Source organism: Pocillopora verrucosa, chromosome 5 (assembly GCF_036669915.1).
Source record: "Pocillopora verrucosa isolate sample1 chromosome 5, ASM3666991v2, whole genome shotgun sequence".
Taxonomy (NCBI): Eukaryota; Metazoa; Cnidaria; class Anthozoa; order Scleractinia; family Pocilloporidae; genus Pocillopora; species Pocillopora verrucosa.
In genome coordinates this window covers 21,790,589-21,815,490 of record NC_089316.1, presented here as the reverse complement: position 1 = coordinate 21,815,490, position 24,902 = coordinate 21,790,589, and the positions used below count along the sequence as shown (strand labels likewise).

General features: G+C 37.3%; 2 protein-coding genes and 2 long non-coding RNA genes across 4 annotated transcripts in view; 2 read left to right on the top strand and 2 right to left on the bottom strand.

The window, feature by feature from the left end:
* Positions 1-1,277, bottom strand: part of LOC131781145 (uncharacterized) — a 93,083-nt gene extending 91,806 nt beyond the window's left edge. Inside the window, exon 1 of the mRNA XM_066167642.1 lies at positions 1,152-1,277. The gene's annotated coding sequence lies outside the window, so the exon portion shown is untranslated. The remainder of the gene's footprint in view (positions 1-1,151) is intronic.
* A 4,113-nt stretch (positions 1,278-5,390) lies between these two features.
* On the top strand, positions 5,391-10,621 carry LOC136281282 (uncharacterized). The gene is made up of 3 exons (XR_010717641.1): positions 5,391-5,501; positions 8,710-8,820; positions 10,114-10,621. It is a non-coding gene; the product is annotated as an uncharacterized lncRNA (long non-coding RNA).
* Positions 10,622-11,237: 616 nt separating this feature from the next.
* Positions 11,238-12,634, top strand: LOC136281287 (uncharacterized). The gene is made up of 3 exons (XR_010717651.1): positions 11,238-11,430; positions 11,749-11,816; positions 12,415-12,634. It is a non-coding gene; the product is annotated as an uncharacterized lncRNA (long non-coding RNA).
* Positions 12,635-12,714: 80 nt separating this feature from the next.
* LOC131797875 (uncharacterized) lies at positions 12,715-24,065 on the bottom strand. Its single transcript, XM_066167647.1, has 11 exons — positions 23,258-24,065; positions 21,757-22,196; positions 20,699-21,395; positions 19,989-20,088; positions 19,246-19,495; positions 17,935-18,738; positions 16,396-17,629; positions 16,110-16,205; positions 15,088-15,344; positions 14,222-14,489; positions 12,715-13,890 (listed from the first exon to the last, which is right to left on the bottom strand). The coding sequence occupies exons 1-11, from the start codon at positions 24,048-24,050 to the stop codon at positions 13,886-13,888; spliced, it is 4,944 nt and encodes a 1,647-aa protein (XP_066023744.1). The 5' UTR covers positions 24,051-24,065; the 3' UTR covers positions 12,715-13,885.
* Between the last annotated feature and the right edge of the window lie 837 nt (positions 24,066-24,902).

The following is a 24,902-nucleotide window of genomic DNA, read 5'->3' as shown; positions in this document are numbered from 1 at the left end:
AATAAAAGTTGTCAGTTCTAACATGGAATTGAGCAAATAACATGGTGGCAGCGGTTCTGGTTAATTATTTCTCAAGGAATATTTGCATATAGCGATCTACTGGCCAAGTTCTCTCCGGTTTAAACCAAGACGACTTCAAACACATCGTTTCCAGAATTCAAAACAACGGGAGAAGAAAAGCACGACCTGGATACCTACATCAAAGATATGATAGATTACTGTTTAATGCAAAATTGGTACAATATTTTGAAAGAAAGTGAAGCAGCCATGTGGACGAATCACGATTCACGAATTGGGAAAAAATCAAATCACGATCCACGAGAGAAAAAAAATCGCCTAATCATGCTTCGCGTAAAAAGTATAAGGGACCCTCTTGTCAATCACTGAAGCAGACAGCGAGCAAGTTTAATTTATTTTGTCAAACACCTGACATACCTGCATTTAATTTAGATCAAATCAGTCAAGCATTAATTTTGGTTACTTTACAGATTTAAGAGGTTTTGAGTTCGTTTCTAACTTCTGTCAGATGAAATCAAGTACAATCCATGGAATTAAGCGAGTATTTTGTCATCAGTTCAAACACTTCCATTGCTCAACGTGAAAAACTGAAAAATAATCGACGTTGAACAATTACCAGACAGAATGATTAACGATCAGAGCTGATTGACGTCAGCACGATCAGAAACAGTTTTTTCTTTATTCTTTCCATTTCTACGAGAGTATTCTTTCTAAACTTCCCGTTAAGGCCATCTTAACTCACAATCACTGTTTTCCTTTTCCCTGTTGCTGAGAGTGTTTAACTTTAACCCGTCTGTTGCAGAAGGCCGACTGAACGCGCCTTTGTTTAACTTTATCAAAATCGTTTTGAGTCTTTGTGCTCAGCATTTGACGGGCGTCGCTACAGTTGTAATAGATCAAAAACCCAAAAACTTAGAATACAAAGGGAAACCAGCGAATATTGAAGATATCAGAGAGTTTGAGTGAACTGACAGAAATGACGGCAGAGGCACTTCAGGGCAAATGACTTCAGTTCGATCGAGCGGAGAGTGTGAGTTCTTAGCTGAATTATCTTTGTTCGCGTTGCAGGAGTCCAGCGAGGCTACACTTTACAAGTGAGCTAAATTCTTATCTATATTAAACAGAATTCTTACCTCTCAGCAGTGTGAACAACAACTGCAGCGGACAAACAGAAATGAACTACAGATGGTAGACAAACAGACAGGTTAGCTCGGTATGGACACTCCTTAATGAAGAGCCTGTTTACATGGAGTTACCATGCCGAAAAGAGCATGACGGATAAAAAATGAATGATTATGCAAAAAGTTGCACTATGTAATTGTCACCATCGCACTCACACAGCACACACACCCATGCGATTAGCATAAGCACGACGAACACCGCACTTTGTATAAATTATAATGATTTCGTAATGAATAAAAGTTGTCAGTTTTAACATGGAACTGAGCAAGTAACATGGTGGAAGCGGTTCTGGTTGATTATTTCTCAACGGATATTTGCATATAGCGACCAACTAGCCAAGCCTCGGTAAAATTTCCGCACAGCCCTATACTTGAAATTTTGTTCTCTCCGGTTTGAACCAAGATGACCTCGAACACACCGTTTCCAGAATTCAAAACAACACGAGATAAAAAGCACGACCTGGAAACCTACATCGAAGATTTGATAGATTACTGCATAATGCAAAATTGGTACGAAACATCGAAAGAAGGTGAAGCAGCCAAGTGGACTAAGTCTGATAAAGCTATGGCATGCCTCAGGGCATCTTTATCTCCTGCGGTTGGAACGGTGTACAAAAATATAGTCTGGGTCGGACACAGGCAGCCCAAGCTTTAGCTGTGAGATGATCATCTTTCGAAATAACCGTCATGGCGAAATTATAAGAGTCTGTATGGGAATATTTACGACCGCTCTAGGGAATTAAAAAATAGGTCAAATTCTCACAAAAAATACCTCACCTTACTTCCACAGTGCATTGCTGTTATCTGACCGCTTACTACGTTGAAGAGAACCCATTTTAGCGAGTAATCTATTTCGAGGTTTTCTGCCTACATTAGACAAGAGGGTCTCCAATAGGTTTCTTCAATCCCGCGATTCCGACAAAAATACCGGCGAATCCCGATCCCGTTCATAATTTTTTTACTTAGTCCAATACCTCAACTTAAAAGGGCCTACTAGTTAAGTGATATTCTTAACTCCAAGGATCGCTTTCATATTTGTTTCTTCAATCCCGCGATTCCGACAAAAATACCGGCGAATCCCGATCCCGTTCATAATTTTTTTACTTAGTCCAATACCTCAACTTAAAAGGGCCTACTAGTTAAGTGATATTCTTAACTCCAAGGATCGCTTTCATATTTGTTTCTTCAACCGCAGTTCATATTTATATGATTTTCATATATTTGCAGTCATTTACTCACCACTTAGAGGGTTTATTTAAAACCAAGAGAATGACCAGCTCAGCATGTAGAACGCTGCACCGGCATCGCAAAGGTAATGGGTTCTAATCCCGCACGGGCCTGAATTTTTCTCAGGTCTTATTTTTACTGCTATTTAAGTAATATTCATAACTGCGAGGATCACTTTCATAATCATTTCTTCAACCGCAGTTCACATACTGGTATATATGATTTTCATATATTTTCAGTCATTAAAGGGGCCTTTTCGGTGAGTGATGATTTTCTCAACCAGTATTGATCCGTTGAAATCTTTGCTCACCGTCAGGCGTAAGTTTTTTTTTACTAAAACGGTGTTACTGTTCGTTTTAGAAGTTTTAGAAGTTTTGCCCGAATAACGTACGCTAGTCACAGTCACGACTTCCTTCTGTTTAGCTTCGATCACGGAAAACCGTATTAGTAAAGACTGGTCAGTAGCAAAGAGACGAATAGCAATGTCAACAAAAGCATAAAAAAAAACAAAAGGTGACAGCGATCCCATAGTTCCATAACAAGGAAAATAAAGAAAAATTAACTGCTTTTGATGAGAATACTTTTTTCGAGGCGAGACACTCTTCTGAGGAGAAAATTCGCCTCTCGTTCTGAAGATGGAATCTCGCCAACATCACATGCGCTCTCCTTGTTGGCCGATTCTTCATCACTACTTGAGGAATCGTACTCTGACATCCCATCTTCCTCTCGAGGTCAGGGCGTTCGAGGCTGACCGGCTCACCCGGCTGAATTTCTCTCTGATAGAGGTACGATGAGAGAGTTCCAGCTCTCCTGTCTGACAGAACGCTGACGCACTGCAGCACCAAATGTTTGCGCCTAGTCCCTCATCTTCTGTACGCTTTGTGGTGCCATCGGTACAGGTGGTAACGGTTTAATTACTGATATGGCTGACAGGATCATAGTACGTTCGAGCACAGCATACCGAGACTATAGTAGGCCGCCCGATGGGTTGCCCTCTGTAATCCTTCCTTGGCTGCGTTTCCAAAGTTTGTCGCGTAGTTCAGCAACTGAACAGGTTAAGAGAGTCATATCCGTATAATTCTGAGACTTACTAGAGGTTTTCAAGGCCGTATTTAGGCATTTAAACCGACACAACAGTCTGAGATGACACGTTACCGTGTGGGGCACGAAGGGTTTTTGTTAAATTGGCAACCTCGCTTCTAAAAAGCAAGACTTTCCCCTCTAATAAGCACCCAAGACCTAACTTCTCGCTAATGAACCAAGGAAGGTAAAAAAAAAATGTATTTCATAGCTCCTGGAAACGGTAATTTTTTCGAGAAAAAAAAATCACTCGAGATGATTCTGTATTCACTGCGCAAACACCTCACCCTCATACAAGGGAAATAAGCAAAAGTGACAGGATTAAAGCGAATGAACCTTGCGTGCACTGGATTATTCAGTGTGTGCTGTACCACGGTATTCAAGTCTGAAAAATCTGCAAGCACAAAATGAAATCCAGACATCACATGTCGCATTGTAATGGCCTGAACAAAAATTTGGCAGATTTGTTTTGTCATCGATCCCAATTAATTATTATTTCCTATCTTAAAGCAAGTCAGTCGTACACCACCCAGAATCACCCTCCCCTCCCTCTCTACAGCAACTCCCTTAAATTACACCTCATGAAGCCACGGATGGTGAGAGCGGAGTCATTTAGGAGTCAGTCGGTGACGATTTCACTGACATAACTTTTTATTGAGTGGCTGAGTAATTTTTCCAATTTGAGATGCCTGAAAAATGGCTTCTCGTCGGTGGAAAAGATGGATGGCTCTAGATCAGTTTTACCGCTTTTTTCAGATTGTGTGCCATAGAAATGCTAGAATGAATACCCCTCATAATATCGGTTAGTTAGTACGTGTGCTATGATTGGTCAAAATATCTAAATTCAAAAGTTTATTTGAATTGATATCTCCCACCCTTCATTTGAACCCAGAGATGTAAAAAAAGAATCTTGGTTACCTCCTTTTATTAGTCTGTATCGAGCCGAGCCACTACCGCTATCGACAGAACACATTATAGACTTAATGAATCGTTGCAGCTTAACGTCAACTTACTTTCAGCACAACGGTAAACACTACAAACAGTTACGCGGTACAGCTATGGTGTCTTCAGCTTCCGTTGTTGTGGCAGAAATTGTTAAACGTTAAAGTGAGAGACAAAACCAAGAACCACACTGTAAACCAAAAGCAAGCGAAGAAAAAAACCAGAATTAGACACAAAAACAAGTGAAAGGCAAAAGAAAAGTTCGAGATCAACATAAATAAACAAGAACCGGGAACAAAAAAAATAATAATAACCATAAGCCTGATTGCAAAGCCGTTACGAACGAATCTTATATTCGACCACACTCCATGCCAAAGGGAATATTACCAGCGTCGCAAACCGAGGTACGTCTCGTTTCTGCTACGCAATCGGCACCGTCATTTTTCGGTCTTGGGAGCAATCTCTTTCTCTGTATCGAAACGGCAACAAATTGCCATCCGATGGGATCTGGCAAGAACTCCAAGCAAACCAAGAGCTCCAGTTTCCGTCAATAGGTTTTGGTTTATCACCCCAATTAGGCCAAGGCCATACACGAACACTTTGATGTAAAAAAATAGATAAAATCATGAACAACTGTTCCTCATGTCGCACACACATGGCGATCGTAATCGTTCAGAAAAAATCCAAATAAAGTCCAGACGAGTTTCACCAGTCTTGAAATGAATTAGGTTTATAATCCTTGAGGAACAACAAAACGTAATCGGATAAACACTGAAGAGGCCTTCAGCGCTCAAATCGTTGTTTACTAATGTCGGTGTTTTTTTAACTGTGAATACAAAAACGTGTAAACTTTGAGACGATGGATCCGAGACTTCCGGTTTTAGCCAAGTTCATTTCCGCTTTGTAGCCAATTAGTACCCAGGATGCATAATGCGCTTGTAAGAATGGCGGATAAAGCAAGACGAAAGTGCATCTGAAATAATGAGCTCAAACGGAAAAGATTACTGAAGAATCTCGGGCTTGGCGAAGCCTCTTGTGGGATGTAAAACAGAGGTGAGATTTTAGGCGACACATTGTGTTCAGTACGCCTAAGTAGCAAGTGTAGTTAACACAAGTAAGTTCGTTTTAACAAAGTCAGGTTCAACATGTAAGACTTGGTTATGAAATGCCGGTACATGTAGTTGCTAAGGTTTGTAGCTAGGGACTCATCTAGTGTATACTCACATTAAATTCTGTAAGCACTGCTCGTATTAATCTTAGCCGTGAAAATTACCCAATCGGAAAGTTATTTGAAACCTAGAAAAAAAAAATTGCATGGAAGGCACATGAGGTTTGGTTTGTTTATTTTTAATTAAGCTTAAATAATGCTAAGGAGTTACGTTTGTTTTTCTCCGCAGCAAAATAGCGATTACACATCGTTGCTGCTTAAAATGAATTTTTCAGGACAAAATTATCTTCAGGTTTCTTTTGTTATCGTTTTTTGCCTTGTTTTGCTTTGTTGTGTTTCGATTTACCTTCCAGCAAAGTGCAACTTATGATTAAATTAATCAAGTGCAGAATAGATTCTTTGGTTCACCACTGAAAGGAAATAAACAAAGTTTTAATGAAAGACATATTTCTTTTTGATGACTGCTTAACAAATGATCACAGTGTGATAAAGGTTTGACAAAAGTATTGTTAAAGATTAGTCACATGTTCGCTGTTAAAGCACTATGGTAATGTGATATCTGGGAAGATTTCTTTGCCACTGCACTTTAGGATTACAGAGAGTAACTTAACTGTTCAATAAGTGTCTCCTGAGTTTCAAATTTGGTAAAGGGTACAATTTTTTCCCTAATATGACTTACTTAACCCTTTACACCCTAACATCAGTATGCATATTCTCCTTGCTGTTCTTTATATGATTCCTAAGGTGCTGACAAGGAGAATTTGGTTACTGATCAAAAGCTTCTTTCATTAAGGATCATTTCCTTTATTCTCATGACCTTGATGTGTGATTCAGGAGTGATTTTGTAATGAGAAATTAGATACTGGTAACTCCAAGAGTTTAAAGGGTTTAAGAAAAGAAGGAAGCTCTAAGAAATAAATGAAAAGCACTCTTGCTGCCAAAAACCACATTGACTTAATTCAATTTGTATACATTTTGTGTTTCCATTGCATTTTCATTAAGTTTTTTTGTTTTCAAGTCTGTTACTTTCTTTGATTTTCTGTTACTTTTTCTGCTCAATTTACCTATGTTTGTATCATTCATATAAGTTCTTTACTGTAAATTTTATTCATTCTGATTTATAGTATAACTTTGCTGGATCATTTTTCTGAATGGCATTAAATGGTTCTCTATTGTCTTTAATCAGGATCTCATACAACATTTGTTTGTGTCTTTTGTTCTCCTTTATTTTGTTTTCTTGTTTGTTTAGTTCTGAAATAACTTTTTATTTGTAGTTTTATTTTAGCAACCACTTTGATTATTCACCTTGCTTTGATTCTTCACCTTTTTGCTTTGTTTGGAAGGATATTAATCCTTTAACTCTTAAGATCTCATTAGTGATTCTCCTTCCTGTCTGCCATATAGTTCTTGTGATGTTAATTTGGAGAATTTGGTAGTGGATCAACTAATAATCCCCTAATTAATATTTTTCTTTATTCTCATCACTTGTCTGCTTGATATTGTAATGACATTGTTAGGAGAAATTCTGTCTTGGACACTAATGGGAGATGAAGGGTTAAAAAGTGTGTTTCTTTTTGTACCATTACAAGTAATTTTGGCCATCACAAGCACCTCTGAGACTGTGATTCCCACTAACCACAAAATTTGCCTTTTTTTTCTCTTTTATTTATCTTTTTAAACCAATGATGCTGTTGTTTTCTTCCACTTATCAACATTTGCTGAGCAAGTCTCAGACATCATGCAGTTCCCCTCTCTAATTTTCCCCTTCACCTGCATACCAGTTTCTTGATATGTACTGATCATGAGATATTACCCAATTAATCTGTGTTGAAGCAATGTTTAATTCTGGTTGCCTACAATTCTGATTTTCTTTTGGTCAGTATATAATGGATGACAACCCAATTGGTAGCCTTTGACAACCCATGGCTTTTGTTAGAGAAAAGAATGCTTATGCCTGAGAGGTTTACTTTATAAATTATATTGCAGCTTACAGTTTATTATTATTTATTACAGTTTATTATCCTTTAAATACTTTTCAACACATGGGAAAAATGTTTATGAACCGCTTGCTGTTTATGGTGTGGAAGGTTCACTTTTCAGTGTTCTCTGAAATGATTTTATGAGCAAAAGTAACATGTAACCTCTTCTATAACAACCACACAATGCTTTTCATCCTGAATTAAATCCTTAACAGAGTTTTCCATATTGGATGTACATGTAAGGTTTGAAAATTGGGAAATATCTCTTGAGGTATATCCTTGGACATTCCCCAGTTTTTAGGTAGAGAATATTCTGTCATGTGATGGGTTTAGACCAATTGTAGACAAGCAAATATATGCATTGGATTAAAATGGCATTTATTGATCATGAATAATTTATTGTAAAAGGAAGGTAGCTGAAGTATTGTAAATATATATTGTAGTGTTGTAATTAAGAGTTTATAAAATATGAAAAACAGAGAGAAACAAAGACAGAAACCAACTTAGGCCACTGCAAAATACAAGAAACCAAATTGCTGTTTTTGTCTCTAATTGCTTTATTAGATAATGTTAATATTTTAGTCAATCACACACACCAAGGTCATGGAAAAGTTTAGAAATATTATGTTGTTTTTAGGCTCAATCAAGCACTGTGTATCATGAGTAAAAAGATCATTATAGCATTCAAATCTGTCCCAAATTGTCTCCTCTTAACCAACTACCTGAAATCTTGATCCTTTTAGCTCCAAGATCTGAGAATTGACTCACTCAACTGAAAACCTTACTCAGTTTGTTTTAGGTGTTGCTGAGAATATGCCTGAGATTGTTTTAACCCTTTAACTCCTAGAAGTGATTCACATGTAACTTCTCCCTAGAATATTCATCCACTATCCAACAAACAGGTAATGAGAGTACTCAAATGTATCAGGTAGAAGTTTTTATCTTGATCTAACACTAAATTCTTACAACTAATTTACATGGAAATGTGTAGTAGCTAGAGAGGAGAATTAATGATTAGATCCTAGGAATTATAGGGTTGATACTCAAACAAAAATTTGTCTTCAAGTTCTTTTAGATATTTTATTTTCCTAATTGTTGTTGTTTTTTTTTTCAGGCCCTTCTTTATGGAAGCTGTGTGTCCCAGAAAGACAACATTACCAAGCATGCCTGTGATAAGGAGTTTCAAGCACTTAAGGACTGTATGAGACAAGCAGTAAGTTTTCAGGTAAACTGATCAGGTTCTCTATTTTTTTCTGTGTTTTGAAAAATAACTTATTAAGTGCAATACAGGATTTGCATACTACACACTGGCTTGAAATTAAAGCTTTTAACCCTTTCACTTCCAAGATCTGATTGTTAATTCTCCCCTCTAGCTGCTACACATTACCTTTTAAATAAGTTACAAGAATTTGGTGTTAAATCAAGAAAACAACCTCTACCTGATAAGTTTAAGTATTCTCCTTACCTCTTTGCTAGATGATGAATGGATTTTATAGGGAGAAGTTACATGTCAATCACTTCTGGGAGTTAAAGGGTTAAAGATAACTAAACAACAATAAACTTTTTAGTAGTTAAAAGAAAACATTAAAATTTGATGTGTCCATCCTCCTCTGCATTCTAATGAATGATCAAATCAAACAATATAATTATCTTAAGGCATTTCCAAACTGGCTGAAAATGTTTTGAGAAATGTGCACCAGGAATGTACAAAGAGCAGTATTTGTATGAGGTTTTGTTCAGAACATATCGTACATAAAAACATATTAAACAGCTCTTACATTTCATAATTTATAGTTACTCATTATATGTTTGGAAAGTTTTCCAAAAAGCACTCCAATGGCTGGTTCATTTACCAAAGCTTTGTAAACATCACTGATGCCTTTGAATTAAGAGATGTACTTGAGCTCATGGGATTTCCCTTACAAATACATGTGTGATTAAATTAGATTTGTAGAATTGAGCAATAGAAAAAAAAAGAACTGAAATTCATCATATTTGGAAGATGATGCTCATGTAACTGTTATACTGTTACATACATTTCCCATCTGCTCCCCTGAGCTCACATGTGCCAATTCCTGCAAGAACACTCTGTCAGCCAAGGAAATCGTAGAAGCACAATGATATTCTAGAATCCTTAATCTATACACATGCATTCCCTATTGTCTGTTTTTAACCCTTTACACTCTAACATCAATATATATGCATATTCTCCATACTTTTCTCTGTGTTCTGACAAGGAGAATTTGCTCAACAATCAAGAACTTTTTTTGTTAGTGATCATTTCCTGTATTCTTATGATAATAATGATAATTTAGAAATAATACTGGAAGGAGAAATGAGTTGCATGTCACTATTTGGGATTTGAGGATTAGAGAAAGTTAATATTCAAACAACAGAAAACCTGGTGTGCCTGGCCTTTTTGTTTACTCTGCAACAAGATGTTAGTAAAATAGGGATTCTTATCCATAAAAGATTTATCATGTGCTTAATTTTTATGATGTATGTATTTTTGTTGCAGGCAAAGAAAATTAAAGTGTAGAGACTTGAAAAGAGAGAAAAACTGTACCTGTTGCAGCAAAGTCTAAAAACAGAAGACTACACAGGGAACCCACTCACTTTTTGTCTGGGATAAAAAATGTTGAAAGGAGACATTTTAAGCTTGCGGAAACTTAAAAGGAACGTAATGGAAGTCCTTGTGCTCATTTTGAATGCTGTGATTGTTATGGCTTTTTAACTTGTCTTGTTTTTTCAGGTACTTGGAAAAGCTAACATCATGGTAGAATTGATGAATTAAAAGCAAATTATGGCAAATGTGAACTGTGTTAGACTTACTCATACTGAGTATAAAGCTTATTCTAACATGGTGACCATCCTATGATTCCATTGTTAGTCACCCTACATATGGTAATGTAATTTCCTGTGTACAATTCCAGCTTTTAAAATGTGAGATTTTATTTTAAAACTGAAATAGAAGCCAATGTGCTGGGTAGTTGAACCCATGAGATTACAGGGTATATGATCATGAAAAAGTCAAGTTTTATCGTTTGGTGGCTTGTTATTGAACTTTAATTGAAGTGTTAAAGGCCCATCTACTTTTAAACAAAACAAAACAAAAAACAATTATAAGCCCACCTCTCGCTTTTCTTGTTTGGGTAGCGGGGCTGATGTTAGCCTTAATTTTTGTTTCGCTCTCGGTTAATGGAAATGAGCGAAAGAACTGCTGTGGAATCAGGAAATCGTTACTTGAACTCGCCCGGTCCTTCGCTTGACTCTAATCCACTGACTGAGAGTCTCAAACAGGTTTCCTTTTTGAGGAAAATTTGTCCGTTCAACTTATCTTCGGACAATCATGAAAATGACAACGATCTCACCAAGTTAAATGCAAGGAATCAAATTTACCTTCTGAACAGATATAGGGATCAGAAGAATGTAACTGTGAAGTAAGGCAAAGACCTCAGCACGTGATTGCGTGACAGTAAGGAAATTTGATTTCTGTTGTCGAGAACGTGACTATTTTAATTAAGCGAATGTCACGATTACATATCCAAAGAACATTCGTCTTTCGCTTCTCGACTTGTTGAATTCCTCGTCTGTAAAAGTGCTCTACAGCTATCTACATTTAGTTTTACGCCTCGGCCGAAAAAAAGGGAACTTTCGCTGAGGGTGAATTTTCCCAAGAAATTCGATTGGTTGAATCCTTACCTCTGTGTTCCAGGTTAGACTAAGTGCAGCAGGTTAGAAGATATTTTGATGACAGTCGTTGTTTGCAGTACCCTCAATAGCAGGGATGCCCCGAACAACCTGCTTCAGTATATCAATCATCGTTTATACAGTGGTATGTAATTCTAATAAATACCAAAAGCGAAGCAAGATCAATCTTAATCGAGTCTGAAGATAGCGTAAGGGCTCAGGATGTTGGATAAACATTTGATCGCGAGGTCGGTACCTTCCGTTTTCTCAGAAATTTCGGTGAGAAACATCAGAGCGCTTAAACTATTTTCAAAACCTTTGGAAAGAGACGTACCCGTGAAAAATTTGGCTCGGGAGCTCGGTATGCTTGCATGTAAAACATTTTCAGAACAAACTAAGCGTGCCGTGAACCCAAGGAAGCAAGGTGTGTTCTGTTGATGAAGAGGTTGTAATATTTCCGTAGGTTCCTTGTCTTCATACATCTATCGCTTTTACCTCTCTCCGATCAGCTGTTAATCATGTCTAACGCAGGTAAGTGTGTTTCACATTGTGTAGACGTTCGTAATTTCATTTGATCGTTTCAGATAGAGTGCAGGAATTGAAGTCAATCTTCTTGACATATACGTTTTTCTATGCGTGTTGAACGGAGTGCGAGATCAGTAATTAGTTCTGATGACTGGAAGGTGTTGCGAGGTTTTTTTCAATCGCCGAGACCAACTCTTTTGAGAGAGCAACTCAAATAAGCTCAGATATTGGGCAAACCAAGACTATGAAGATTCTATGTTACTTGGAATACAAAACAAAGATATGCATGTTGCTGATTGCAAATAGGACCCGAACTTAGAGTTCATTTCGTATTGTTGACCTCCGAAGAATTTAGTGCAATCACCTTTCATTACGCAACGTCATGGATCTTGCAATAAAAAAATATTCAGTTGTCCATGTTACCTGGGTCAGGTAACGTTAAGTAAGTTAGTAGTTGTGTATCTAGCAAAAAGTTTATCACGTTCTTTTTAAAAAGTTGGTCTTCGCTTTTAAAACACAACAAAAGAGCGGTAGGGATAATTATATTTGCGCCACATCGAAAAAACTCGAACTTTCGGTTAAACCGACAATTTTCCTTTAACAGATATATTTTGGAGGAATTCGCCGAGGAAGCGAGAAAGTTCCTATACATGGAACGGAAAAGCTGTGACTATAATATGGATGTGGGGAAAGCGCTACGTGAGGTCAAGGTGTTAACCCTTTAATTCCCAGGATCTGATTGTTAATTCTCCCCTCTAGCTGCTACACATTTCCTCATTAATTAATTAAGAGAATTTGGTGTTAGATCAAGATAACAACTTCTACCTGATAAGTTTGAGTATTCTCATCACCTGTTTGCTGAATAATGTACGAATATTAGAGGGAGAAGTTACACGTTAATCACTTCAGGGAGTTCAAGGGTTAAACACCGTTTATTTAAAAAAAAAAAAAATGAGATACTTCCAAAATTAAAACATCCACCTGTAGCAGTTAATAAAGCGAGGTAGATTCGAATATCGTATCCAATTAAGAGATTTTTCGAAGACAACTCCCCGAACAATAAAATATGGTGACGTCCCTTGCCTGGCGATGATATTTCTGAAGATATGGTCGTAATGATACTCGCAATAAAGCAGAAAATTAATATCAGGAGGTTATAAAGGAGCTTGCATACACTCTTCTGGCATCCTGATAAGTTCCTTACTCGTTTTGACGAGAGATATGCGAAGAGCCTCGCCCGCCAATAACTGACGGATTCTCATAATAGCTAAACAGCTGAGTCAGTCTTATCAGGGCAACGGTATTAATTGCTGATGCGTTGTAAAATTTCATCAGAATCCCCACATCGTACAGTATTAAACAAAATGAAATCGTTGGCGGAGTTCTTTTAGGTTTGCAAGTAGTTTCTTTATCGGTTATCACATTCTTCACCAATTCAAACATTTGTCAACTTTGGAGAATATCACTACGTTATGTTTTCCTAATATTTGTATCATCTCTCCCTTGAAAGCTTATTTCGATTACCTTTTATAAAATAATTCAAATAGTACGCGCGCTCTGATTGGCCATAAAACCATTTTACATGAGCGTATGTTAACACAGTTTTCGTTCCTCTTTCATTTGTTATTTTATAAAAGAAATGTAAAATGGTTTCCGTGTCTACATAGCCTGATATAAACACTTGGGAGATTGGGAGAACGAGATACGAGATAAGCGTAGGAAACCACGACGCCAAGTGGAGTGGTTTCCAGCTTATCGAGTGGTCTCCCAACCTCCCAAGTGTTTACATCAGGCTATATAAACACGGAAACCATTATACATTTCTTCAATATATCAGCCATTTGTTGCAAGAAATAAAATTTTCATTACAGGGCCTTATTATTGTTCTTATTCTGTTGAAAAAATTGTTGGAAACTCTAATTAAATCTAAGATTTTAAAGTTCACATTGGAAAAATCGACGGAAGAAAGCTCTAGTTCTCCAATTTGTATCAATAGTCTCTATGCCAATGAAGTCACTCTGTAAGGCTGGGCTCTTCACAAGGGCCGATCAAAGTGACTGTAGGGGCTTGCCACTCTAACCTGTAAACACAATAATCAGAACACTGTGATTAAACGACAAGGGAGAACAATAGAGTGCATGAATTGCGTTTGATTATTGAGATGGGAGCCAGCGGTGAAGAATGAAATATGAAAACCATAAACTTCATGATGTGTGTTAAAGGAGCAAACCACTAGATCGAACAACAAACAGGGTGACTGTTGTCAACTCGACATTAAAAAGAATATTAAGGATCCTAACTGACAAATATGGATCAATCTCAGTATAGGGGCGACTGCCCACCTGCCCCTCCCACAAATATCACTGTAAAACAGAAATTTCAGTTAATTGGAGTAAAGTAATGAGCTGTACCTTGCACGGGTTGAAGGCTGACATAGTGCACCTCATGAATATGTCCCAGCACAAGAGGTGTTCTTTCGTCAACTGAAAAATGTGGCGTAATGATTACATCATGGCTATGGGATAGACTGCTGACCACACGAATGCACGTTTCAAAGCAGTTTGCTGCAGCACACAGAATCACGTGATCACCCCAAGCGCCATCTTGTTCCATGCGTACTAGGTATTTAGTCCATGTTTGATGTCCATGGACAAAGTCAAACAGATCTGTTCCATCCGGCTGTAAGGAAAATCAGTTAAAGAAAGAAATTTAAAAGGATTGTTGATGGGAACTTGAGCGCGTGGAGTACGAGTCAGGGAGTAATTCTATCAGAATGGTACGAGACGACCTTTAATTGGCAATGTCCTGTATAGTAACAAATTTTCTGCTTTGCAAACAGCAGGAAAACAACAAGAAAGATCCATCATTAAGAGAATGACCATAATTCTGTCATCTGATGGAGGTTTAAAGGAAATTCTCCTGAAACTGACACCACATTAAGTAACGGAAGTAACGGACACTTCTCCGGACACCACATTAAGTAACATATGAATTTAATTGTAACCAACGTCACTGTGTGGCTTCTTAAATAATAAAGTTAAATATCTCAAGTTCCCCTTTCCACCAGGGTCAAAAGCTGGTTTCAGAGCTCCTGAAAAAAAAAGACCATCATTCCATAAAGAAGGAGTAACAGTACTCCAGGTCACTTCACGCTGTGAACACTGGGATAGGTTCTGGTGGTGTTGGCCAAGTGGCCTGTATTATCACTTAACCTTTATCATACTCAAACAATAACATCACGTGACATACTCTGTGAAACATACTAACATCAACTTACAAGTTTTGGGTTACTCCTGAGGTACTGAACCAAGGTTTGTCTTAATTTGCCATGTGGGATTTTGATTCCCTTAACAATTTCCAGTTGTTCGGACAAGGCATAGAACATGCAATTTCCTAATCCTTGATTGTCAGATATTCTGAAGCCCCTGTCTGATGCAATATTCTGAAGCCCCAATGATAGATCTGTTCTGCTCTTGACTTTGCTTGCATCCAGTTGCATCTGCTGAAGTTCCTGGATGATTCGGTCAAGAGAACCTTGAAAACACAAGGTTTTTATTAATCTAACTGCAGTAAAAAAGCGAAACAATCGTCTGCTGGAAAATAACAATTCCCAATCTAGTAAGAGAAACTTTTAGGGTAAAAAGGAAAAGAGCTTCAACCACCAGACTTCCGCTGTTTTGTCCAGTTACTTTTTGAGTTCGATTTCTGTCCGTGAATGAATACACCAATAATCAAGAGAGAAGAAGCAGAGAATAAAAATTAACGACGAGGTCTGCACTCTGACATATCTGCGTAACTGGAAAATAAATCCTGGAAAAAAAGAACGGGCTTCAAAAATATACCGATGTATTCCCTCTGCCGTATGGATATCTGATTACTTCAATATTGTTTCGAAAGACAACTGTATCGTGAATAGAACATAAACTTATTTTGATAGGAACAGTAAGAGGTCCCCATGTCTCCTTGTTTCAGGCCTGGTTTCAGACAATTTATTGTAGTTTCCAATTGGATGAAAACTTCAAATGACTCAAAGAAATAAATAACACTAAGCCGTCCATCCGGATCAGGAGGTAAAAGAAAATCAAATTTGTTTGTACACGTCTTCCGTTTGTGACTGAAGAGTGCAGAGGTATAGCTAAAAACATGTCTCAGAAGTAAACAGCATCTTGCTAAGTTTTTACGAAGCATAGCTGGCCTGGAGTCAAAAGTTAGGAAAAGAAAATTGCTCGATCTCCTTTTAACTTGTCTGTACTTCTTTGGGGATGCCAATGATCATGAGTTATTAAATTCTTTACTCACTTGGAGTCAGTAATGAATCAACTGTTGGTTGTTTAGTTGACGTGTCAATAACTTCGGCCTGCCGAGCTCTGAAACTTGTGTCTCGTCTTTTAGAAGCTAAAAAAGATAGAAAGAAGCTTTTATTTTAATAACACAGTAAACAACATGAGGATAAAACGATTGATTACTATTCATGTTCAACATCTCTTTATATAAGGGGTTCATGCTTCACGTCACAGTTAATAAGAGACCAAAAGTCGAGTAGCCTCCTAGAACACTTTTTGAAGGAAATTCAAAACATTCTCACCATGAACTATGTCCCACATCTTCTCCACAAGACTGTCACACTGCTCCTCCCAGCTAAACTTCTCTTCATAGAAACTCCTCAGTAGTTGAATGTCTCGGAGTCGATCTGATCTTTCCTTCTGTCGGACACCTGCAATTGCCTTTGCCCACTCCTCAGGCTTCTCAGACTCCACCACGAATGATTTGCCTGACGGTACAGTGCACAGTGCTTTACCAAATCCTGAGTTTCCACTGACAAGAATGGGAAGACCAGCAGACAACGCTTCTAAGGCCGTCAAACCAAACCCCTCTATTCTGGAGGGCATGATGCAGATGTCAACTTCACAAAATAATTTTTTCAATCCCTCTTTGCTTTGCAAGAACTTCCTGACGATCAGCTGGTTTTTATTAATTCCACTCTTGAGTAGATTCTTTGCAACCTCATCCTGTTTACCGTCAGGTGCACCCACGAAAATCAGATGGTAAGACCTGTCTTTCAGTTCAACTATTGCTCTAGCAGAGATATCATAGCCCTTCAACCTAAAGTCCTCTGGGTCACCACGGCCAAACGTTAGAACCTTAAAGATGTCTACGTCAACTGCAGCTTGTTTTACGTCGGAAAACTCTCTGAAAGTGCTTGGCGTCAGTTGAATTATATCTTGGTGCTTCTCGCATGAGCGCAGGTAGGAAGAGTAAGCATTTGTCAACTTTGGTCCAACTGCTACCACAGCATCTGCCAACTCACACAACTCCACTTCAGTTGTATTTTTATCATCACCTTTGGAAATGGCCATGGGATAGTTTTTGTACATTCCTAGTTCTTCGGGCGCGGTGTGCACCACCTGAATCCACTTACACTGGTGCCATTCTCTAATAAATTGAGCTTGTTTACCAAGCTTTGCTCCATGACCCAGTAATATGTCAATGTCCAGATCTCTCGGTGGGACACTCAGCCAGTCAAGGGGGTCGGCATAGCCTGGCCGTTTTTGTGCCTCTCTGAGGGACACATTGTGCATTCGAGCCATTCTCTTCTCGTCTTCAGAACAGGCAAACTGTGGGACAAGGAGAGTAACATCCATGTCAGAGTGTTTGGCCAACAGAATGGCAAGCTGTCTGTTGATGGTGGACAAGCCCCCCATTGACGAACTCCACTCACTGCCCAGGAGAGTCACCTTCAATGCTGTGGCAGACTTCACTGAATTGACTTCACTTGCTTCATCATGTGATCTAGCAGCTACATTTGACGAGGACCAACCCTGAAGGAAAAAAGGTCATATAAGATTATGACAATTAAATAAAAAAGGTTTGGATGTGGTTATACAAATATTTATTGATGAATACTTTACCGAAGAAAAACAAAAAAGGATAAAATTAAAAAATTGTTTCACCTTGTTAGAAATTCTCTGACATATTTAAAACTGAAGACAATCTATCAGGGCTCCCTTTCTCAACACTGATAACAGCCCAATTGATATTAACATCAAGTTAATTAGGGGAGCAAAGAAAAGATGAAACCGAGGTTAGAAATTTTTGCTTGAAAGATCATTATAATTAATTATACCTGGCTTCTTCTTTTCCAGAACCATTTCCTTAATCCACAAACTGGTTCTATCATATTGCGAAGTTTTCGCGTACAGATGTCCGGCCGACCTTCATTTGCATCAATGAGGTGGAAGCAGTCCTTGTGTGTACAACTGGTTTTCACTTGGTCTGAGCATGCACGACGTGTTTCTTCTGTCCCTTGATGACAGTAAGGACATGCAACACACAGCCTATACTTCATTCCTCTCAGGTATGGGATTTCTTGTGACAAATTCTTTAGGGTGTCTTCAAGAAATTCACGAACAAGAGTCGCTAGTTCGACGGAGTTCTGTCCTTCAACCTGATCACTTTGTGCTTTTCTTTGTCTCAAGGTTACCTTCACAAACCCTGTTTTGCATATGAGGACAAAATCATGAATATCTTTCCCAATAATGAACCATGCTCCATTTTGGTACAGGCGAGGTTGATGCGTGGCCCATGTCTCTGAACACCAACAAATGCATCGGGAGACAAGCTGCAAGAAAAGACCATGAGGGACAAAGCCATGGACAAAGAGGAGATACAATGGACAAGGGTCAGTTAATGATAATTCCATGTTACAGAGTTCTACAGGCGATGACTTCAATTGAGCTGGTACAAAGTACTTCTTGTCAGTTGGGGAAGCTGAGAACTTAGCGATCAAACCAAATCGCTCCATCATGTCAAGGATGTCTGCCTTAACGATTCCTCCCATAATAAAGCTGGAGAACACATGATCAACATGTTCCATGCTAAGGATGCCACTTGCTTCAAGTTCCTGCCAGTACTTAGCAAATAAAGGAGTCTACAAAATATATAAATGACAGCAATTCCAGATTAGAGAAGTCCACTACATGTTCCTTTTGAATTTTTTTCTACGTACATGTACAGGAACTAGAAAAAATTTATTTCAATCAATGTACTGAAATGGTCAGAAACTACACTCTTAATGGCCAATTTTGTATCTTGGGTTAGGGTTTAGAGATGATTATCAGTTGTTATTCACCACCGCAGAAGCCAATTAGCACATGCAAAAAGAACTATTTGCTTGTGTGAATACAGTAATTGTGAGCGGTAGCAAGTCAATGCAAGTCTCTTGTAAAGTAAAAAGGCTCAATCAATTTATGATCTAAAAAGCTGCAAAAGGTACATGAAAAAACTTGGGCCCAGCAGTTGTAAAGATCAAAGAGTCACAGTTGTTGCATTAGTTGCCTATTCATTAAAAAAGAAAGTGTCACTCTCATTTTCTGTTCACTTAAATTATTAAACATTTCCCAAGTAAGGCCTTTCTAAAATGAACTTTTTTTCATACCTGTTTATTGAAAGGTGGAATGGTTATCAGTTGTTTGAACAGATCAATCAACCACTGAGCCTTCAGTACAACTGTACTGCGATGCTTGATTATCATCCCCAGACCATGGTAAAAACTGATCATAGACTCAAACTCTTTTGCATCTTTTATGAAACAATGTTTCCTTGCGTAGTGCTCAAGTTGTTGCAGGTTTCTGTGATAAATCTGTTCAGCCACCAAAGCTTCAATCACCTTTTCAAACAAAAACCATCTAGAAGGAAACAGAATACTTGAAATATATATTAAGGGTTTAAAATTGAATATTGACTTCAGTCAGACATTTACTTATTTGTAGTCTTCCAGTGTTAATTAATCTATTTCCTTGGTCTAGCTTTCCCCAGACTTTTGGACAATTCAAATATGGTTATATTTTTCCCATAAAAAATCTCAATTCAAAGCTGTGCCTTTTCAAATATCCATCTCACATTCACACCTCTTCAAAAGAGAGTATTGTCTCAATGTCATGAATGAGAGTTTTGTCTGTTTGCATTTAAATGACTGCCGTGTATTTGTACAGTCTGATGTTTTAAGAATTTGGATGGACTTCAAACTAGTGGATGTAAGATGATTTTGTTTTCATATAATTTTACATGCATATACAGTTATACTGCTCTTCAAAGTACTATTCATGACTGTTTGAATCAAAAATTGATTCCGTACTCCATGAAGTGAGGTTTGCCAGATAAAATGTTATTTTCATTTACCTGACTGGTATTTTCTCCCCCATATAAGGCTCCTGCCTCAACACCTCCAGAATTTTGTTTTGCAATTCTTTTATTCTATCTGCTTTTCCTTCTTCCTTGGCTGGATATGTTTAGAAAACGAATTCAAAGCACAATGTAACACAGAAACATGTGCTTACAATGAGAACAGTTTGTATCATACATATTTTACTACTGACAACATAGCTAAGATGATAAACTCTTCAACTCTTCAAATCATTTTCTGTTCCTTATTTCAAACTCTGAAATTAATGGATCTGTCAGCAAACATTTATAGGCCCAAGTATGGAAACACTGGTACATAAAGAAACTGAAAGCTAAGAAGAGTGCAGCTGATAAAAAAATAAATAAATAAATTTTCACTTGCACTTAATTAGCCTGAACTCATTCAACCAGGGCAGTATCCTTCCCTCATCACTCCCACAAAAACATTCTATATGTTTAGCAAGCTTTTAAAATTATAATGACACAGCAGAACTGCTTGATGACATGTAAATGTGAGTCAGGTAATAATTATTGTAAGCTCAATGCTTGCCAACAATCTACCAAATGGGCCTTTGATTAAAAAAAAATGGCCACAAATTAAGTGTACTTGGAATTGACACAAAGACAAGCTATTAAGCAATTATAAAACCATCAATTACTGCAAGTAACACATTGTAAAGGATACAATATGACATGAGATATCTTACCTGTTTTATGTTTCTCTCTCTGCTTTCGAATCTTCTGGATAGATTTCTTAATCAAGTTTGGTCTCTCAGTGTTGTCAATGCAGAATAAGGGTCTGACCACATGCTTCTCATATTCCATACCAGAAATTCTCTCCTGTATTTGATTCTTTATTACTGCTATGTCTCCAACTGGTTTATCAGCATGTGTTCCAACAATAAACACTGGGGGATGGAGGTAGGGTAGCTTATGTTGTGCATTATCATCTGGGTAATCAGTTGCCAGGGCAACACCGTGTACTGTTGCCAGCCATGACAGCAAATTCTCCATGTTTGTGTCATTGTTAGGGTTTTCCAATTTCACAACATTACTCCCTTGTCTCATGCAGGGCTCAGCTGCAGCATCCAAAGGCTTGCTGAGATTGTGCACCAATATATATAGTGCTCGTTGTGATAAGAAGATAGGATGGCTGGCATAGTACAGGTGCTGCCCTGCAAAGTCCCATATATCCATTGAAACATAGGATTCTTCTTTGAATAAGCCACTTTTGATGCGTTTGCCTTTGATATACTTCAACAACTGATGAACATGCTTCGCAGTATCAGGGGGTTGAGCAACATCAATAATTACCCTGGGTTCATCCAAAATGCATTCCTTTGAGTGTTCAACACCACTGTTATGGAAACCACCTACTGGCCAGTAATCTCCTGTATCCTCAACCTGAGTAAAGTATGAAATAGGTTGAAATTAATTACCCTAAGTACCACAGTAATTCAGTTTAGCCAGAAACTTCACTACACATTTGAAATAATTATGTCAAAGTTTTGATGTAAATTAGACCAAATGACAGTACATTAAGTGGGAGGGAAATTATTGTTAGACCACAAGCAGTTTCCTGGTTCTTGGCTAAGACCTTTAGAAAGTAGAAAAATCAATTAAAAAAAGATTTAACAATTTAGATTTTCTCCTCACTTTGAGGTTCACATAATTTTCAGTTGACATTAAGCATTAAAAACTGTGCTGTCATTAAAAATTGCCTTAAGCAAGTTTGTGAAGAACCTTTTTGGAATTCTTACATCACCTTTTCTCTGCCATAACTGTAACCATAAATAGATCCCTCTTCAAAATCTGCAGGTGAAATGTAGGCTGAATCTTTTTCAAAATCTTCATCTGAACTTTCATCTGTATCTTCTATATCAATATACATGTTATCTTGTGGAAAATTTTTCTCTACCATAATCTTTGCCACATCTTCAGAACATTCCAACAGTCCTGGCTTATTCTCACCAATGGACTGCCAGTTGCTTGCAGCTTGGTCAACATCAATTTTGCACTTTGAAGGATCCACTTCAATCCCCTCAGTGCTCTGTTCTTTAGAGTCAAATGGAAGGCCTAGGAGACTCTTCTTTAAACTGGTTTTACCGGCACGATCCTGACCAATGAGTAATATTCTACTGCGGTTAACTGTGACATATCCATCTTTCAAAGCCCTTTCATAAGCCAGCTGTGCTTCAAGTCTATCTGGTATTTGGCATAATTAGAAAAAGTTTTTGCAACACAAAGAAAATAGTAATTTGCAAATTGATAAATTTGTACAAAATAAGTAAAAAAAACAACTAGTATAAATACCTAACATGAACAATGTTGGAGTCAAAAGCCAGTATATAAAAACTGAACCATCAAAATTGTTTTTTTTTTCTGATGTTAATATATTAGTGAGTTTGGAAAAGTTACACAGTCAATCAAAATAATTCTTCAGGCATAAAATGTAGTGATAATTTGGTGAACATGCACACCAAAACTAAACTGAACCACTTGTGACTGATCACACAAGAGAGAGGTAATGACTTAAATCAATTCTGCTGAGTAGTGAGGAGTCAATAACCAATTCATTGTTTGTAAAAGAGAAAGAAAACGCGCATATATCCAAAAGGTAACAACTGTAAGCTAAAGAATAAAATGCACAAAAATCACTTATGTAAATTATATGGAAATAACAATCAGAATTTCATCAACGCTAAAAACAAATTCAAGTTCTATTCCTGTAACTTAATTCACAAATCGTATAAGTGTATAAATTTTGTTTGATATTAGCCACAAGTTATTCAAATTTTAAACACTTTCAATGAATCAAATAGAAAGCAAAAATAAAACAACAATTCCTAGCAGTGAAACTACTTGGGATACATTTTATCCTATTGTAATTCCAGTCAAATAGAAAGCAAACCTCAAAAAAATAATTCCTAACTGCATAGAATGATTTGTAACAGCATTTACTCTTGATTCCACATCAAATCATATTTCCTTATTGATGAACTTAATTTCAATGTCAGCCAAATTGTTAAAATAAAGCTTTTAAATATAGAACAAAAACTTCCGTTACAAATGCCATGTATTTCTCAAGTGATGCCAACTTTGTTAAACCACACAAAAACTGTGACAGTATTTACAGTTTAACTGTCGCCAGCTATCTGTAATAATCAGTAACAAGCAGAATAACCACTTGCAAGTCAATTATTAGAACCAATCTAGTAAATGCACATGTCACAACAATAATGTGAACAGAAATTTCCTTTACTCACCTCGGAGATTTGAATATACTGGGTCAAATATTATCCCTATATCTTCTAGCTCCGAAAGACTTCTCATTCCTTCAACTGTTAAAGGATTCCTATTCACAAACAACCATCGGAGTTTCTTCAGCTGTTTTATGGCTGGACTCAACACAGTCAACTGGTTGTAACCCACATACAGTTCCTCCAGTGCCACCATCTCACCAATAGCATCAGGGATGGTGGTTAGTTTGTTATGTGAGATGTTCAGCCGTTTGAGTTTCTTCAGCTGTTTTATAGCTGGACTCAACGCAGTCAACTGGTTGTAACTCAGACGCAGTCCCCTCAGTGCCACCATCTCACCAATAGCATCAGGGATGGTGGTTAGTTTGTTATGTGAGATGTTCAGCTCTTTGAGTTTCTTCAGCTGTTTTATGGCTGGACTCAACACAGTCAACTGGTTGTAACCCAGATACAGTTCCTCCAGTGCCACCATCTCACCAATAGCATCAGGGATGGTGGTTAGTTTGTTAAATGAGATGTACAGCCATTTGAGTTTCTTCAACTGTGTCAAACTTGCAGGGAATATGGACAGCTGGTTTCCGCTTACATTAAGTACCGTAATATTATTTAGTTTTCCAACATTCTCAGGTATTGTTTTAAGTTTATTCCCTGACAGGTCAAGTTCGTCCAACTCAGCTAATTCCAACAAAGCTTCAGGCAATTCAAGTAAAATCCACTCTGACAGATTTAATCTTTTTCTTCCGAAATAATCTGTTACAATCTTACTTCTCAGCTTTTCTTTAGAAATATGGGAATCCATGTCCTAGTAATGTAACTGTCAGAACGAAAAGAACAAGCTGTCATTAAAGGTGAGTAACTTGAACTAACTTTTTTGTGACATTTATAATAACAATCGAACCAAAAATTGGCAAGAATGAGGTTTATAATTTAACATCTACTGAACCAAGGTAATGATTTATTCCTCGTAGTCCATTATCTTTGGAAGCCATCCACCCTTCAGTGTTCTTTTAAACATTTTGAGTAAAGGACGGGATGCTTATGCGTAAAGGCTCTTGAGTTATTTATTTTCATCAGAAACATTTCAACTTAAATCTAATGGTATAATTTTTGTGTTCATAAACAATTGCTTGAGTTATAGATGTTAACAAAAAGGCATTTACGAACAAGAAAGATATTTGAATTTAAATACACTGAGTTTTCCGAGCTGTTTTTCCAAAAACAGGAATTACTTCTTCCATTTCAAAATTAATATCCAACAGGAAAGAAATAATTAGTGCAAATCTATGGTTGGTTTTGTTTTCATGTGATAACCTAAGACAGTTGTAAATAAACCAAAGCATGAATGATTTCTAAGCTGTAGATATTCAGACCAAGTTGCTAATTTTCGGACCTGTTGTTTGATTTTATCCTCTGTAAGCTATTTTTACTTGTAATTAACAGAGTGAATTCATCAGAATATGGTCCTAGTTATTTAATAAGGACTGATTGGATAAGTTCTTCTCACTGACATATTCACTGTTTTGATACAAGAATAATCAGAATGAGAGCTCTTTGTTTTGTTTCGGTTTTTTTTACAGAGTTTGTCTAGCAGCATGATGGTTTTAAGATTACAATTTTCAATTGAAGACATGTTTTGCATGAAATATCATCC

Bases quoted from the DNA above. Each gene is read 5' to 3' on its own strand.
- LOC131797875 (XM_066167647.1), bottom strand. From the start codon at position 24,050: ATGGATTCCCATATTTCTAAAGAAAAGCTGAGAAGTAAGATTGTAACA. The intron at 19,496-19,988 runs GTAAATGAAAAT...GTTTCCTTCTAG, and splicing joins GGGGAGAAAATACCAGTCAG to ATGGTTTTTGTTTGAAAAGG. The intron at 16,206-16,395 runs GTGAGAATGTTT...TATCTTTTTTAG, and splicing joins GATGTGGGACATAGTTCATG to CTTCTAAAAGACGAGACACA.